General features: G+C 43.8%; 1 protein-coding gene across 3 annotated transcripts in view; it reads right to left on the bottom strand.

Moving 5' to 3' along the window:
* Positions 1-16,806, bottom strand: part of GLI3 (GLI family zinc finger 3) — a 213,880-nt gene that overhangs the window by 96,492 nt on the left and 100,582 nt on the right. For all 3 annotated transcript variants that reach the window (XM_054191551.1, XM_054191550.1, XM_054191552.1), the window contains exon 4: positions 1,121-1,226. In XM_054191551.1, the coding sequence (XP_054047526.1) occupies positions 1,121-1,226 (106 nt within the window). The remainder of the gene's footprint in view (positions 1-1,120; positions 1,227-16,806) is intronic.

Genomic DNA, 16,806 nt, shown 5'->3' with positions numbered 1-16,806 from the left:
CTATAAATACCCACTTTTCCTCTAATGCCCAAGAAGACTGCAACACAGATTTATTACTTACCTCCAGGCAAATTTGCTCTGAAATTACAATTCAGTAATAGAAGAGTGACCCAAAAAACCTGTTAGTAAAATATTGTGTGTGTACTTGGGCATGTAGTTAGGACTGTTAATATCAATTAATTCTGCTCACAGAGGAGGACTTGTTTTAAAACAACTTCATTTTTCTTCTGCATATATGTAATTACACAGCTGTAACTAATAGCCATAGCAAAGCAATCTGCCATCTAAACAACTAGCATTATTCTTCAAAGTATTGCTTGTGCTTTTCTTCTTGTATTTTCTCAGTATGAGAGGGGATTAGTAGATATGATTAAATGTATATATCAAGCCTTTTAGTGAAGTACCGAGTCCTGCTTTTCAGCTCCATTTTTAATGGTATATAGCAGTTTGCTGGCCACAACTGTTTTATTCTGCAACGCTGATATCCGTCTCCCCATATAGAATAAGATAATATTTATTTCTACAGGATTTCACCGCTACCACCCTTTTCTAATGCACGTTATCACTGGTATTCATTTCTTTTATCTTTGTGTAAACCATGTGCTCTATCACATTTGCCATTTTGTTTGGGTGACATTCCCATCAATCAACCGATTGCCTGTGCGTGCACACAACAGGAACTATGAAAATTTACCAAAAATTTCATTATGCTTCATAGCAGTCACTGGAAAAAAAAGAAAAAGCAGCTTTGGCATGAAAGAAAATTTTAGCTATGAGGAACCCCAAGCCTAATACGGACAAAATACATGTTTTGTCTGGCTGTATTTCACAGGGTTCAGCACTTTTTAATTTAGCATTTATAGAACGACAGCACGCAGAATAAATATCAGCAAAACGTATAGGTAACACTTGCCAGCCACCTATTATAACAGAAATTCCTCAGACACCAGCCTGGGTTTTGCTTCACGAATAGATAACCTCGACACTTTCCAAAAGTAAATCTCACTCTCTGGCAAGACTGGCAAAGTACTTCAGGTGCACGGCTTTAAGCACCGCAAAGGTTCATATACTTGCCCATTCTTCCAGGTGGCTGAAGCAAGGGGAAATACTGAATACTTACACGTGCAGAGGAGGAATGGGAGATGGTTCGTAATGGTAGCGTCCCTCATGATGTCGCGCATCAATTGGTACAGGAGGGTGGAATGCTGGAAAGAGGTGAGGCGGATCTGAAAAAACAAGCAAGGTTCCTGGATCTGAGTATCTCCAATGGCTCTTTAAAGACAACATTCATAAAGACGGAACAGATGTTGAAAAGCAAGTGCCACCAGCGCTACGACTTACAGGTCACATTGTCCTTCCCTGCTGCAGTCAGTCAGGTCCGTCTGAGAGGAGAGTTTGGCCCACAGTGTTTGCATGAATATGTATTTACCAATTTTAATATTCTCTTTTTATAGCTTAAATGGAAAGGGACGTAAAGAAGTCTTTAATAAATAATTATGTGCCCATATGTGAAGTGTCAGATCAAAAGGACCATCAAGCCTTTCATAAGCATTCCCGATCTATTTATTTTTTATTAAAACAAGAAAAAAAATCATGCCAGGACAAAAAGCCTAAGCAGAGAATACAATACAATAAAAAAAGTATATCCTCAGAGATGTACACACAATCCTACAATGGAAAGCAAAGCAGTATGCTGAGATATGACTATCTAGAGTAAATCACGCAATGGAGTTAAAAGGGAAACGCAACTGGGAACTGCCGTATTGAAGATGCTTAACTGCAGCGCGCTGATGGCCGCATCCAGAGGAATGTGCCTGAGGACAACGGGACTCATTTCATATACCGCTCTTAAAAAGGAAGGGTGCTTTTTTTGTCCCCATGGCTGGAGACTCAGGGACACACGGCTGCATTATGCTCCCCTGCTCTGTCTCCTCCAAGGCTTTTGCAGGACAGGGGGTTTTGCAGCTGCCAGGGCTCCCGTGCCCCGCTGTTTCCGCAGAGCCTCGGCGACGAGGCTGACAAAAGGGGGAATGTGCCCCTGCCGCCCCCATGGGCTCTGCACCGAGGGGCCAAGCGCAAGCCGGCCCCGCAGCTCCCCACCGCTTCTGCAGCAGGATGGCCTCCCAGCTTTGGAGGACACAATGCGTACGAACCACAGCTCTCCGCACCATCGCAGCGGTGCGAGCTGTGTACCTAAAGGAGGTTACTGCCGACCGCGCTGCTCACCACTGCCTCCCAAATGCTCAAAATTCAAACGAGATGCTGAGCATCTCCAGACGCACAAAACAAACCATTCCTGCCCAATTATTAGGCGTTTGCCACTTTGGATGAAGTCACGTATTTATCTGACACCAAAAGCTGAGAAGTACAGACATCAAGTCACGTCATGGATTTACTAAAATGCTTTGAGAAAGAACGAAAACTTTAATTATGCACTGGCAGTAAAACTAAGCCTATTTCGGTTTTGCCTGCTGACTCTTGAAGGTATCTTCTCTTTGTGTTTCCTGCCTTTCCTATTCAGCAAAATGTAATCCTCCTCTTAGATTATGTTATCTGTGAAAGCAGTTTCCTCTCGACAGCTAGAAATGGTTTAAAAAAAAAAAAAAAAAGGCATTTTTTTCCCCTTGGTGTTTGGCAAAAGTTGCGTTGGTTTATTATGATGTTTTGAAGCGGGAGAGAGAACTAGAGGAACAAACCTCATGGCCCTAAGGGAGTAAACAGAGGGGATGAAGGGGAAATCACGTAAATTCTGTAGAAACATTCCCAGTATTTCAGGAAAATCTGGAAACATCTCACATGGCCTCTCCAGTTTCACAGCTTGTTTTTGTGAAACATCACCAGCATGTGATCAGCCACAGCACATTTCTCCCATTTACTGACTCAGGGCTTAGGCACCCTAAATGAAAAATAATTGTGGCTTACTACTGTGAGCAGGGCACTCAAACTCACGGTAGGTTTAATTCCAGTTTTGCGGCCCCAACTGGACCTTGGCATGCAATCTCTTACAAGCTTCACTCCCCATGCTGAGCACCCCGGGCTTCAGCAGGAGTAAGGGTGGGTCACAGATGACCAGGTACCCCCGTGACCACACTGTCATCGTCCCAGTGGAGGATGCTTGCTGCCACCTCCTGAAACACATTCCTTACCAGCTACCAAGGTGGAGAAGGGGAAAAGGGGCATGAGAAGTGTCTTTTAGTGCATCTCCCTGCCTGCCCTGTTCCCTGCTTTGCTGGTATTTGACTCCAGCCGCGTAAGCCGAAAGGAGGAGCTTTCAAAGCAGATGTCTGGCATTTTACCATAAAAACTCTGCCACCATTTTTTCAGCAAAGGAAGTCACTCACGCCCTCGCAGATGCACAGGCAAGTCCTTCTCTGCCTTACACATCTCTGAAGAGTGAGTCTGGGGAGTACCAGTGAGACCACAGAGATTTTGTCACCCTTATTCATGTGCGACAGAACGGGTTCCACCTGGCCAAGGCAAGCAATCCTGCTCAGGACACCGAGCCTCCTCACTGTCCCACCCTCACCCAGCCTGAGCACCTACCCATTAAAAGCAGTCCCAATGTTTATGCAGTGAAACACCATTTAACCCTCCTAAATGCGATCATCTATCTTCGCCTGCCTGGGAAATGGAAAATGAGTATTAAATGACACAAAAAGGGTTTTCCCCTTTGTGGGGCCTATGCAGCGCAAAGCACCAACAACTTGTATTTAACACATGGAATATAAATCTCCAAGAACACCTTTTTGAGTCCTCTCACATTAAGCTCCTTTGTATATCCTGGTTGCATCTTGTTTGTCGTTTCCATCTGGGAAAGAGCGGCACTCCATCACGGCACAGGGAGCTGTCTCCGTCAGCCCTGCGCCGACTGGAGCAGAGCTGCATATCAAAACCCAACATAATTATCCATCTCACAGTTTATTATTTACACATGAGCAATACAGCTGGTGAACATCGTAACTCAAGTGTATGTGTAATAAGTTACCACACTGTAGCCATCTCCTGTTGCAACCCTTAAGAAAAACCACATGATGACTTTTCCAAAGTCAGGCTAAAACTGCTGAAGCAGAATAAAGTGCCACTAAACCTGGCTACCTACTATTTATCATATAATTTCCTGACTGATGGTTCCACAAACCAGCTGCTAAGTGCTGTGTACTCTACTGTCAGCAGACTAACATGCTAAATGGGAGACAGGGAGAATAATGTGCAGAACTAGTGGAGTCAATTTTACAGAGGGAATTCAAATTCTGCCTTGTTTGGGTCAGCCCTCAGCATAGAGGTAGGCAGTAAATTCTACGTGCTTGGGGGTCCAAAAGCACTCCACTTTGAAGAGCGTTGAATATTTATATGGAAAGACTCTTAGATCAAACAGGGACCTGCCAAAGCACCTATCGTCCAGGGCTTCACTTGGAATTCACTTGAAACTCCATAAAAATGTAATCCGTTGACATGTATTTATATGGAAATACATAGTGAGAAGTTTGCAAAGCAGTAACTCCGGCTCTAGCCAGTTTCACATTGCTTTTTCATATCCCACCCAGTAACTATTTCATTAAAAGCACCATCAGAATATTACAGGCAGATTCTGCCGCTATTATTTATGCTGTAGCTGAGTAAAGAACGAGTGAGACTACTCAAGGGCCAGAATTGAATCTGGACCTACCCGACTCCTGGCTATTTGTGAGAGATGCTCTACCCACCTAGAAACCCAGGGGGCAACTTAGTGCAAAAGACAGGATACCTGCTCTGACTATAATGACATTTTCACGTTTCACGTTTAAAGTGCGAGGAACAAAACTCTCACCCTTAGCAAAAAGGAACTCCTCTCACCAAAAAAAAATTCAACAAAATCTAACTTCCTATTCTGCTAGGGAAATTATTTGTTACCATTAGCTGCTTCTTAAAAATTCTGGCTGAGATGCAACCTGCTACAGGGTATGCCAGACAGTTTTCTTATACACATCCAAAAGCAACCATGACTTCCTGGACCGATCCTTCAATTACATCCTTGCAGAGACTCCCTGCCGTAAGTGTACAGTACAGGTGTCAACACGGACAGATGCTGCCTGTGTATTAGGAGCCCTCAGCTCCAATTCAGCAGAAGTATCTGACTCTGTGCTTAAATTTCATTATTTTCAAGAACTTGTAAGGACATGCCAAGGCACTGGAAATACACTTACACACATTCCTCACGCATTGCTGAATTTGGTAGCTGTTGCCGCCTTCTCAGTTCTCTGCTGCCTACTACTGTAAGCTTCCTTCTGATGCTCTCCTGTCTCCTGCACAGCTAACAGGGTCTCCTCAAAACAAAACGGCAGATACAACTGCCTGAAATGCTACAAACTCATCAATTTTAGCACTATGAGATTTTCCAGAAGATATGTCAATTTATGCTGACTTTTTGTTGTGTAAAACGTGCCTTTTTATTTCTTCTTCAAGAATCTTTCTCGCCTTCTTAAAGAAAGTGAATAGGATCATCTCTCTCAAATTACAATCACTCCCATACAGGACAAAAGAAGAGACCTACACTTGTTCTCTGAAAGTCGGCAACCTAGGGCTCCACCTCAGCATCAAGGGAAAGAAACAGGAGAAATGACAGGTATGGTCCTTGCTGCTGAACACCAAACCTGAAATGAAGTCTGATGAGACGTAGCAGGCAGCAGCAATTCACTGCAAGACTTGGTGGAAAGGCAGACGATGCTACCTGGCTCAGAGGTGCTTGTGCAACACCTCAAGACAAGAGCAGAGAGGTCACGCTGCTCCAAAGCTCACTGAAGTTAAGGATAACTTTTCTGTAGACTCTGTAGTCTCTCAAATGAGCCTTACTCAGTCAGGGTATCACTACATTTGGAGAATTCGCCTGTGGTGGTACGGCTAGTAAAACACCCTGCCCTCAGCTAACCGACTTGCTCAAGCACCTTGTGATTCCTGCCAAACCCTTGAGGAAGACGGCTGCTGAAATGACAGGCTGCATTCTCCATCACGTCAAGAAAATGTTTGCTACCATAGAAAATGCCTGCGTTGGCCTGAACGTGCCCAGTGCGGCCCTGATGCCTGCACCTATGTCCTGAGATCGGGGCCAAGCAAACACAGGACTCAAGCCCGACACAGGAAACCCTCGTTATGTTTTAGCAGACTTGTCCTCAGGACAATCAGCTCACCAAATTAAATGTCGGAACTGAGCCATTTGCAAAACTCTGTCTCACATATAACCTCATTTGAAGTGAAATCTCCTTCCCGCTTCAGATTCATTATGGTCTTGACGCTGAACTCGGTGGTACCAAGCTTTCACACCAGATGTAACAGAAACAGTATCAGGCAAAATATAGCCTCCTCGATAATGCCTTTTCAATACGTGGAACAGTTTTGAAGAGTTTGCCAGCAAATTTCTACACTTCCTTTGGTTCATAAGCTGATCACCAGATGGGAATTTTCTAATATTCAGGCTTGCAGAGTCCCTAAGGGCACCACTGTTTCTTCATGTACATTTGTTTCAACTGATCTGAACTTAATGGCATTGCCAGGTTTTATGGCAGGAATTAGGTTCTTTTTTGCCAAGCAAAGATCTTATTTTGGATTTCTGTTTAATTACAGCTTGTGTTAGGGCTCAAGAGCACATGTTGTCTTTCGGGGGTTTTTTAGTCCTCTTTCAAAAAGGGGTGAGTTATGTTCTCTACGTATGCTTATACAGAGGCTTTCATCAGGAAGAAAAATGACTGAGCCATGGCCACACGTTAATGCATGCACTTAACTTTGTGCACTTTGAAGAGTCTCCCTACGGTGACTGGGGTTGCTGCTTCAGCGTGGCTGGTTGCCATCTGAAGCACTGCTTATTTGCTGGCTGATCCACAGATGTGCCACAGCCAGTTATCTCAGGAGGCTTTTCCGTGTGTGCGTCCCTGTGTGTGCATGCATGCCGGCGCACGCTTCTGATGTGGCAACTGTCGTGTTGACACAGATGCGACTACTCACTATCTGACTTCGCAGAGAAGGAGATTTTAAGTAGGAAAAAGAAAAAGCCATGGCAAAACTGAAAAAAAAAAAAAAGGCAAATAAATGGATAAAGCCAAGAGATGGACAGGAGGAGAGTGAGAAAAGGAATTTTTAATTTATAAGTCCTCCCAATTTCAGTAACATGAAATGTTAATTGTGATAACATACAGTAGATACACCACTTTCAGAGAAAAACACAGTTTTCAACCAGATCACATCCCTTCCATGTGTCTGTGTGGATTAATGATGATCAGACTTCCCCTCCCTACCCTCTGCTTGTGCTTGCGCGGCGTATACACTGATCTTAAAAATAAACCACAACCCCAGCTCTCTGCCTGTTGTTCTGGCTGAAAAATAATTTTTACCTTTGCAAAACCGAAAATTAAGACTTCAGGGCATCTCAGATCCCTGCCATCCGTTTTACCACTTTTTAGTTTGTAAATTTAAATACCTTGTGGGAACATGTTTTATTGTTTTTAGTAGTTCCACAACAACCATTACGCCAAACACATGAAGGAAGAGCAGTTATCGGTGTGCTGGAAGAAAAGTGGCTGGAAATGATTTCATCAGCTGGCACTGAGAGGTCTTTAATATGCCAAATTTGCTGCAGGTATTGGCTAAATAACTGCTGGATTGATTTCAGTTTGAACGCTTTATTACTCCTCCCTGTCACTGCAACTCTGCTGTCTGAGGAGCAGGACTGCCTTCTGGAATACTAACTAAACTTCCTCAAGTCCATTCAACCGACTCCAGTGCTCCCTGCCATTTGCCCATCCAAAAAAGGAAAATTAAAAAAAAAAAAGTATTGAGAGACAGACTTGTTGGATAATAAATATATTGCATGTACAATGCACCTTGGACTGAAGAGTCTCAAATTCCTTAATAAAATAATTTGTGATTCATCACAGCCCAGTAACTTACAAATGACTCTTTCCACTGGGGTAGACTCACCACTAAAGTGAAGGAAGGAATCCTTGTGCTGCCCTGCTCATGCAGTCGTGAACTTGCTGGTTGAGCGAAGTGGGCACAGCATTGCTGCCCCGCAGCCCTGCCGGGACGTGCATTTTCAGAGAAGGAAAGCCAAGGGACTTCACCAGCACAGTTTGCCCAAGACCCAAGAGCAAATTGGTGGAAATGCACCAGGAATATCCTACCTCAGTAGCTTCTTTCACCCAAACAACACTGGCTGCTTCATCCTACAAGCCACCTTAGAAAGCCCTCATGAACATGAGCAACAGCTGTATACAGCCAGGATCTGTATGTTGTCCCACGCTTTCAGGAAGAGATGATGATGATGAGACACCTTAGCCTCATCACCATGTCACTTGGAGGGAAAATTGTTTCATCTACGGCAGCTGGCACTTGGTACGGCACAGCTCATCTTTTTCATAACCTCTGGATCCCACGCAGCATTTCTTAACAAACTTAATAATGTGGTCTCCGCAAGAAAATGACAAATTGTCCTCTGCCAGGAAGCTGACAAAAGAAATCCCTCCCTCCGCTACCTCCGATGGACTCTGCGGCAAAAAAAATAATTCAGCTTCTGCCTTGCAACACACTTGGTGTTTTGCTGTTGCTCCCCTAACTTCTTGTGCCACCATCCATCAGTGCATCCTCCACCGCTTAAAAATTCCACCCCCCTCAAGGAACTATGGAAAACAAAACAAGAATCCATGTTTAACTCTCAACAACCCCAGACATGTGGCTTCACCCAGCTGCTCTGGAATGCTTCCCACCTTTGATTACACTTGGTTATGAAGGATCACATCCTCAGTGTTTTCTTCTCTACAAGCAGCAAGTAACTGGATGCATAACCACAATATATACACAAATAATTTGTGCCTATGGACGTTGTGTGCATACCCATTTCTGTAACACACAGCAAATTCCAGTGGTTGAAGGTGAGGTACGAAGTGGAAACTAAGGAAATGAAAAGATTATAAAAGAAATAAATCCTGTTCCACACTGGAGAGAACTAAAGAGAATTCTCAGAGCAAGGCTCTCAACTCCAAACTACTCCTAAGCAGAGGTTTAACGTGGGCTTCCTGACCAGTGGGAACAAGGAGCTGCCACACAACAGCTTGGTTATTCCCTACAGCTCAACACAGCTCAAGAGAAGCATTTGAATGCCCTGCTATCAGCTGCACACATTAACTCAGCAATAACAAATATCTGTAAGATGCAAAGGTAAATGTGGCTAAGGAGAAGTAACAGGAAGCCATAAACTAGGAAAAAAAAATAATCTGGAAACATCCCTCTATTGCTGCTGATTTGATGTGGGAACAGATAAAGACAAGTCGGGCAATTCAGCAAGATTTGGTGACATTATTAGAAGTTTATAAAGCAGCAGCATGAGTCAGTCTGCAAGCATTATTTGTTTAAATTATGCTTTGGAAACTTGTGTGCTCTTCTGTGTACCAGAATCAAGATTAAAAGCTTTTTGAAAGACCAAACCTCGAACAGTTGGGCATCAGTATAGCACGATGAAAATCACTATAGCTAAACAGATTTCCAGCAGCTGAAGGTCTGGACCACAGGGTGAAAAACTTGGAAACAGGTTATACTTAGCAGCTTTGATGAGTAATTTATGGCATGATAGGAATTACAGAGGGAAAAGTATAATTAGATCAATTATGTCTATTTTTAGATATTAAAACAGTTCAGATTCTATGGGATGCACAATCAGATGAACACTCGGAGAGATTTCTTTTTCCCTGCTGTTCAACATGATTTTTTAAAATTTCATCCAAATATTCATAATTATTTAGCTTCTCTCTGTACCCTCCTTAGCAATTACTCTCCTTCTGTGATGTTTACACTCTTCAAGCTCTTGCAGATGAGCAGATAGTTATCACATGTGCTGTCAGGCCACTCGATAATATACATTTACTGCATCCTTTAATCTCTGTGTCCATATTCTAAATTAATCGTAGTCACTTGTTTTGACTCCCTGGGTTTCTTACAGCTTGGGAGAGATATATAGTTGTCACTCCTGCACTCTTGGGCATCAGGTTTTCATGTAGGCTAACATGACACTGCTTAGGAGGAGGCAGCCTTAGAAATTTATAATAGAAATAACCTATTTCTGCAAATTTCTCTTTCCAGCAGGGGTATGTGTTTCTTGTACACAGTCTCAAATACCATTACCGTTCATTTTCCTACTACAAGACAGTGCCTTCCCAGGTGGCAGTGACCTACCCTACCATTTCTAGGGGACCGCTGGTGACATGAGCACTGCTCAAGTCAGGTAAAGGCAATAAAATGTGACTTTAAGCTGTCTTCTTTCTCCTTGTTCCCTTGTCCTACGTCAGCTTCTTAGAGAGCTTCTCCCTTGTACTTCATTTTTATGCTGGGTACTTTTTGTTTCAGATCATTACTGAAGATGGAAAGTACGGTGAGTTCCCTTAATTTGCCATATTGACATTTATCCTAAGTACTCATTCAGCCTATATTTGAGAATGTCATATTGTCGATATTCCAGTCAATCTGAGTTAGTTTTTTCAAACGGAGCTTTGAGGCAAATATTTCTAATGAAAAGGGCCATAGTCAAATTACATCACTTCCCTCTACCTCAATCTGGTCACTGTTAACAGGAAGATATCCTTTCTGAGACACTTGGACCCTCTTCAGTGAAAATTCCCAATGAAGAGCTACAGTAGCAGTGTTTTATCCACTATTCATTATTTCTTTAATTCCTTAGAAAGAGTGGTTCAATTGCCTAAAACTGCTCGTTCTTTACAAATCCGTCATGAGTTTTGCTCATGATCATTTTTTTAAGTTTGTTTTTCTTTACAGTCAACCTCTTTGTTTCCTATTGCTTAGACAGAGGGTGAGAGTATCACCTTTAGGTATAACCACACTTTTTCTTGGTTGGATTGTTGTTAGGATTCTCCCATTTCCTCTTCCCCACCAAAGGGCTTTTCTCTACAGCATATGGGAAGTTCCTCATAGTGTCATATCAACACCTTGCCTTCATCCTCTCTCTTGTTCTCGGCAGACATAATGGCAGGATCTGGCCTACGCTTCTCTTGCTTTCGGAACTAAGTGCTGCTTACGAAAAGCACCCAAAGCCTTTACATCACCCACTTACAGCTCGCACCACCACTGCGAAGTGGGATGAAGGGCACGTCTGTCTGAGTGTACTTGTTTAAAAACAGAAATCAAAAAATCAGAGTCAACAACCTCAGCTCCATTAACACTCATGGTCCTTACGCTCTGTGAGGAACAGCCCCGAGTTAGCAGTGTGATGTGTCAAAACTAGACGCTGCACCCGGTCGCATCGTAGCTGCGGAGCAGGGACACACGACTGCAGAGGGTACCTGGCTGCAGAACCAGCTCCAGCACCTCCTGAGCTCTCCTGCCTGCACTGCGTCCTATTCACACTGCTACGGCTCAGGTGTCACGAACAGCATGGGTAGGTCCAGCTTCACCAGGGAGGAAAAACACTCCCATTCATGAGAGAAAAGGGAAAATGGAAGAACAGAGACGTGAACAGGCAGAAGCACACAAATGCAGTAGTAGGCAAAGCAGCCCATAGCATTAGCAAAGATTTTTCTGCATAGCAACAGTACAAAAGCAAACTCTTCAGGGCAGTTTCCATCTTTACATCACCTGTCTACAGTGCTCACCGCAACGGGACCCCAGTCTCTGACTGAGCTTTTTGGCACTACCATAGATGATTACAACAGCATTGCTTTCTCCAGCCTCCAGTCCAGGTGGACCACAGAAAAAGTTACACTACCTGCCTACGTGCAGCCACGTTCTTCAGCTTAGTGATTAAGGGATAAAATGGGAGAAAATGCAGAATTAGGTGGAGCACAATCCCACAAATGTGAGAGAAGTGGGAAAGCACCGTTTTTCCGCACCCCTGAGTGGGGAAGGGGGCACTAAAGAGGAGGCCACTGGTTTTCATTCCTCTCTCTACATCCTAGAGGAGAAGCCAAGGGTGCTATGAGGAGACAACAGGAACCAGAAGAGGGGAAAGATGGTCAAATGAGGATGAGGCACACGGACCACCTGCCACATGAGGCTACAGACACCAAAAGTTTAAATGGCCTCAAAGGGAAAGTCACAGAAGAGAAATGTAGTAAGGGTCCAAATGTGCAGAAACCACTTATGGACTAGGAAATTCCCAGACTGCAAATTTTGGGAAGTTGGGAGAGTGGTTGGGGGCAAAAGGAGAGGAGAATCACCCGCTGTGTTCTTACATTAACTCCTTGGCTTCTGCCTTTGGTCATTGCTTGGGAAGGATACCAGGCTAGACGGACTTGTGGTGCGGGCCAGCATGGCTCCTCATGCTCTGCGCACTCCTGGCATATTCCCCAAGGCCAAGATGGCTGCAAACCCCTTCCCCTGCCACTCAGCCAGCACATCACCACGGGCAGTGCCCAAGCTGTGGGGCTTCAGCCCATGCAGCTCTGCAGCACGAGCATGAAGACTTCCCGAGCCTGCAAAAGCCCATCTCTCCATTGTATGTTTGCAAAACACGCTGCACAAAAGATGGCTTTGGTCTACGGCTAATGTCAAGCACATGGTGGTAATAAAAATAACTTAAGATGTCTATCCCCTGCCCACCGAGATGCAATTCTCCCTTCTGCGTTTCTGTGCAGAGTTCAGGCGCAATTGGGCTATAGGAAAATGGGGGACTTTGCAGGGGACTTCATTTACCCTCCAGCAGAAGAGGGGATGGCTCTCCTTGGTCCCACCCTCTGGCAATCTTGGAGCTTTTCCAACGCATTAAGCATCAGTTTCCCGCCACTGAAGTGTTTGATGCTCTACTAAATGCAGTGGCACTCGGAGAGGTATAGTAACCCTCCATATGGAAAAGCCATTTGACACAAAGGTTGGAGGTCAAAAGTTTAAATGTTCGTGACAGAGACGACAGCAGTCCTTTTCTGGTCAATAACATCAAAGGATTTGCCAGCTCTTAATGCTACTATTGTCGCTTGTTTGGATCCTATTGAAATTCTAGCATATTTATTGCACTCCGGGAGTATAAGGACTTTTTGTTTGTTTTAATCTCTATGCTGAACCGAAGGAGTCTGAAGTGTTGTGACTCCCCTTGCTCCCGAGGAGAATGCATGGGGAAACAATGCCAGAGGATGCAGCATTGTAGTTCCAACCAACTTGGCGCTTTCTTCCCCACCAAAAAATATAAATGATGGATGGAAACATATGGTCTCTATTGGACAGGGCTGGAAATCTCTGCTCCTGAACTCCCCACATGACCGGTTTTAATTGTTTTGTGCTATGGCAGGGGGTGAAAAGCGCTCCCCACCATCAAGATCTCTATTTTGCCAGTCATTGTTGAGAAATGCTGTGCCGCAGCCGACTAACACTCCCATCAGGCACAACTGTGGCGGAGCTGGGAAAAGCAGTGAGGTTCTCCGAGACGAATTGTAATGCCATAACCACAAAGAGTATCATTTCTCCCAGCCCTCCTTTGCCCTCTGAACTTCTGCTTGCGGGTAGGCAGAAACTTATTACCAGAGCTCTGCAGTGCATGTTCCAAGCATTGTATCAGCCATCGATACTTCGTGCCTTGCCAGGAGCAGGATCCAAGTTCATTTGTTACTACCTTCCTCAGATTCCTGTTCCCCTCTCCACAATGAGGATTAGCAGTTTAAGTTATGTTGCTGACCTCCATCTGGCTAGGCAGAAACAGATGTCTGCGCACTCGGGCACGATCTTATTTCAAAGTGGGGACTCTGGGTTACTAATGACGTTATAAAGGCAATAGCATATGTTGGCTCTCAACAGTCCATTGTCTAATTGGGATGGTTTTAATCAAATCTGAATGTACCCAAGTTTTCGCAGCTAATGAATAAATCCCCTTTTTAAACAACGACTGTAATTTTGAGCTCTCCATCGAGGCAGCATCCCGAGGAATGAGCAGCAGTCATCACTGAAGGCCCGTCAGAGGCTGCAGCAACATCCGCCACAGCCCAGTTCGTTATTTAAACAGCTCCTAACTGCCCTTCCCAGAGGTAAGCTGCAGCCAAATTGTTTTCCTTCACTCCACAAACCAGATACGCATGGCTTATTTGAACAGCCCGAAAGTTTACTTTAGTCTCTGTTTAAATACCTTCTACCACATATTTCAAACAAACAGTTCACTTCATTAGAAAGGCAAACAGCATAGCCGCAGAATACGAGCACGCACTTGAGGAGAACCACGACGGGCAGCGAAATCCTCTGCCCCTGTGTAAACACTGCCTGCTCTGCAGCTCCGGGCAGCATCCGCCTGCCACGCCACTTCAAAAGCCTTTTCACAAATACTTCACACGTCTGTTTGTAAGTAAATGATAACCCTGAAGAGATTATCTGCAGGGCTGAGAGCCCCGATGACTATCACTACCACTGCACAGGCAAAGAAAGAAAAACTCAAACCTTCGCGGCCAGCCTGGGGTGAGTTATGAAACTATAGTAAACTTGGTGGCAATCCAGTAACATCAGCGAAACCTGTTAAACTGGAAAAGCAGTGCTGCTTTGGTAGCCTGCTTTGGCGTATTTGGCTCCACAAAGGGAAGCAAGTTTTACCCTTAGCAATGGAAAGGTTACTGCATCTCCATCGTTATTTAACAGAGTCGTTAAATTGGCGCACAGCAGAGTTTCGTACAAAAGAGCAAGAACGCTACATAGCCAACAAATCACCAGATAAAGCACTAAGCTATTTCTTTCTGGACAAAATACACATGGCAATTTGAATGCCTCAGGAATGCACAACATACTCTGAAATCCCAGCAACAAGTACGAAAGGAGGAGGAAGAAAAAAGACGACTGGACGCAGAAAGGAGAGGCGATGGAAGGCAGTCAGTGCCAGGGGCTCCCATCCCCTGCCCTCCCCTCCACATGCCCACGCTGCTCCTGGGGACACTTACTGCCGGATGGGGAATACACCCTCAAGAGAGCAAAGCAGCTCAGAAACGGAGTTTGCTCTCACTCCCTGCCGTTTTTATTACTTTGTGCCAACTGAAAAGTTTTAATCAAAATACTGGATTTGCATGTTTGAGGGAAAGGACACGGGGCAGTCTCATTACAAGTAAGGGCACTCTCACCACGTCCATCACTCCCATTGCTGTCACAGCGATCGCAGCAAGCTACCGGGACAGCATCTCCTGGCATCAGTCATAAAGCACAGATCCATGGTATACCCAGAATTTCAGCACAGCCTTAAAAAATAAATTATCAACTATCCATATGCTCTTAAATCCATTCTCAGGCAAAAAGAAACAACCAAAAATCTAAAAATCATTCAGAAAGTTCGTAAGCAGGGACTGACAGCACCTGGCTGTAGGGTGAGGGTTCACAAGCTGCAAGAATGCTGAAGTTGGAATCCAACTGTCACACAAAGAGGAGAGGAACAGATAACATTTTTATTCGGGGGAATCAAGTATTGTCAAGTATGGGCATGAAGGTTAGGACACCTCAGCATCCATAACTTTAACCTTGCAGTGACTCAAAACGTAATTTTCGGTTATTTTCATTCTCAGGGTGAAACTAAGTCCCACTAAGTCAATGACTGTTTTATCATTAATTTCAGCGGAGTCAGCATAGCCAGCTCTTGTGATTTTATCATGAGTCTTATTTTTCTTTTCAGTGGTTTTTTATTTTTTTTAAAGCTTCAGTCTTTTCAGTCATGTCACCAAGTAAGAATCTCAGCTTTCATTTAAAAAAAAAACAAAAAACCAAAACCAAAAAAAAAACCCCAAATAACCACACGTATGCTTCCAGCTGTTACGGCTGCAGAGAAAAGCTGGAAAATGAGAAAGCCCCAGCCTTCATAACCTGTGAGCAAATAAAAAAATCCAACAAAACCCCACATGAGCAGGTATGTAGGTACAGGATCTTTCAATAGCTATGTAAAAGTTTTGCATGCTCACATACACAAAGTTATGATTTTGAACACCTAGGTACCTGGGGATGGCAAGACAGCACGCATCTGTGTTACAAATGGTATCTGTTGGCATTAGAATCTGTGGGTTTTAACTGTGATCGTCTTTAAAGTTGTTTGCACGGGTTTTGGTCCATACCAGAATTTCACATCACATATCAATGATTTTTCATTTGACTACATAGATGCTTACTGTACAAAGGGTATTTTTTTTGTCCTCTCTATTAAGAGTTGAGGATTCTTGTACATTCTGCTTTAAGACTATAATCTGGGTTTATGAGGATTGTTTACTAAAAGACATGAGGTAGAAAGACCCTTTCTGAGCATTTAGTAGAAAGGCTGAATTTAGGTTTAAAGTAGGAATAAAAACCCCTAAGTTTCAGCATGAACCAGAAAAAATAACAGTCTTATCCAGCTCTTTGAGGGGCTACGATAATACAAGCAATAAATTTACTATTATTATTACAACTGATAACACAAGCTGAGCTAATGGAACTAAAATATCTTCTAAAACAGTTCTTGGAGAGCTGATAATATTAACCTTTAGGTGCCAGGAGTTGGGGATTTCCCAGCGTACCAAGCTGGTTGACTTACTGACACTAAAAATAGGACTCTAAACCCAGCTGCTCTTGTGGGTTATGTACAAACAATGTGATTTTTTTCAAGCAACTCTGATCCATTCAGAAGGATAAGAAAAAAAATCCATTTCTTTCAAGATGTTTATGGCCTGAGGCTTTTCTAATACAGAAAGGGGGAAAACAATTTATTTTTTATTATGCCATTCCCCAATCTTCAACTTGAAAGAGACCACTTCTACAGAAGTTTTTTTACAACATTCCAGTGAGTCCTCTGTTGCAGTTTTCTGTTCCCTAGGACTTTCAGCTACTAGCTGAAATTTGCCTGGCCATTCTCCTTAA

This window comes from Rissa tridactyla, chromosome 2 (genome assembly GCF_028500815.1).
Source record: "Rissa tridactyla isolate bRisTri1 chromosome 2, bRisTri1.patW.cur.20221130, whole genome shotgun sequence".
In the NCBI taxonomy this organism is placed as follows: domain Eukaryota; kingdom Metazoa; phylum Chordata; class Aves; order Charadriiformes; family Laridae; genus Rissa; species Rissa tridactyla.
This window is presented reverse-complemented; position numbering and strand designations above follow the sequence as displayed.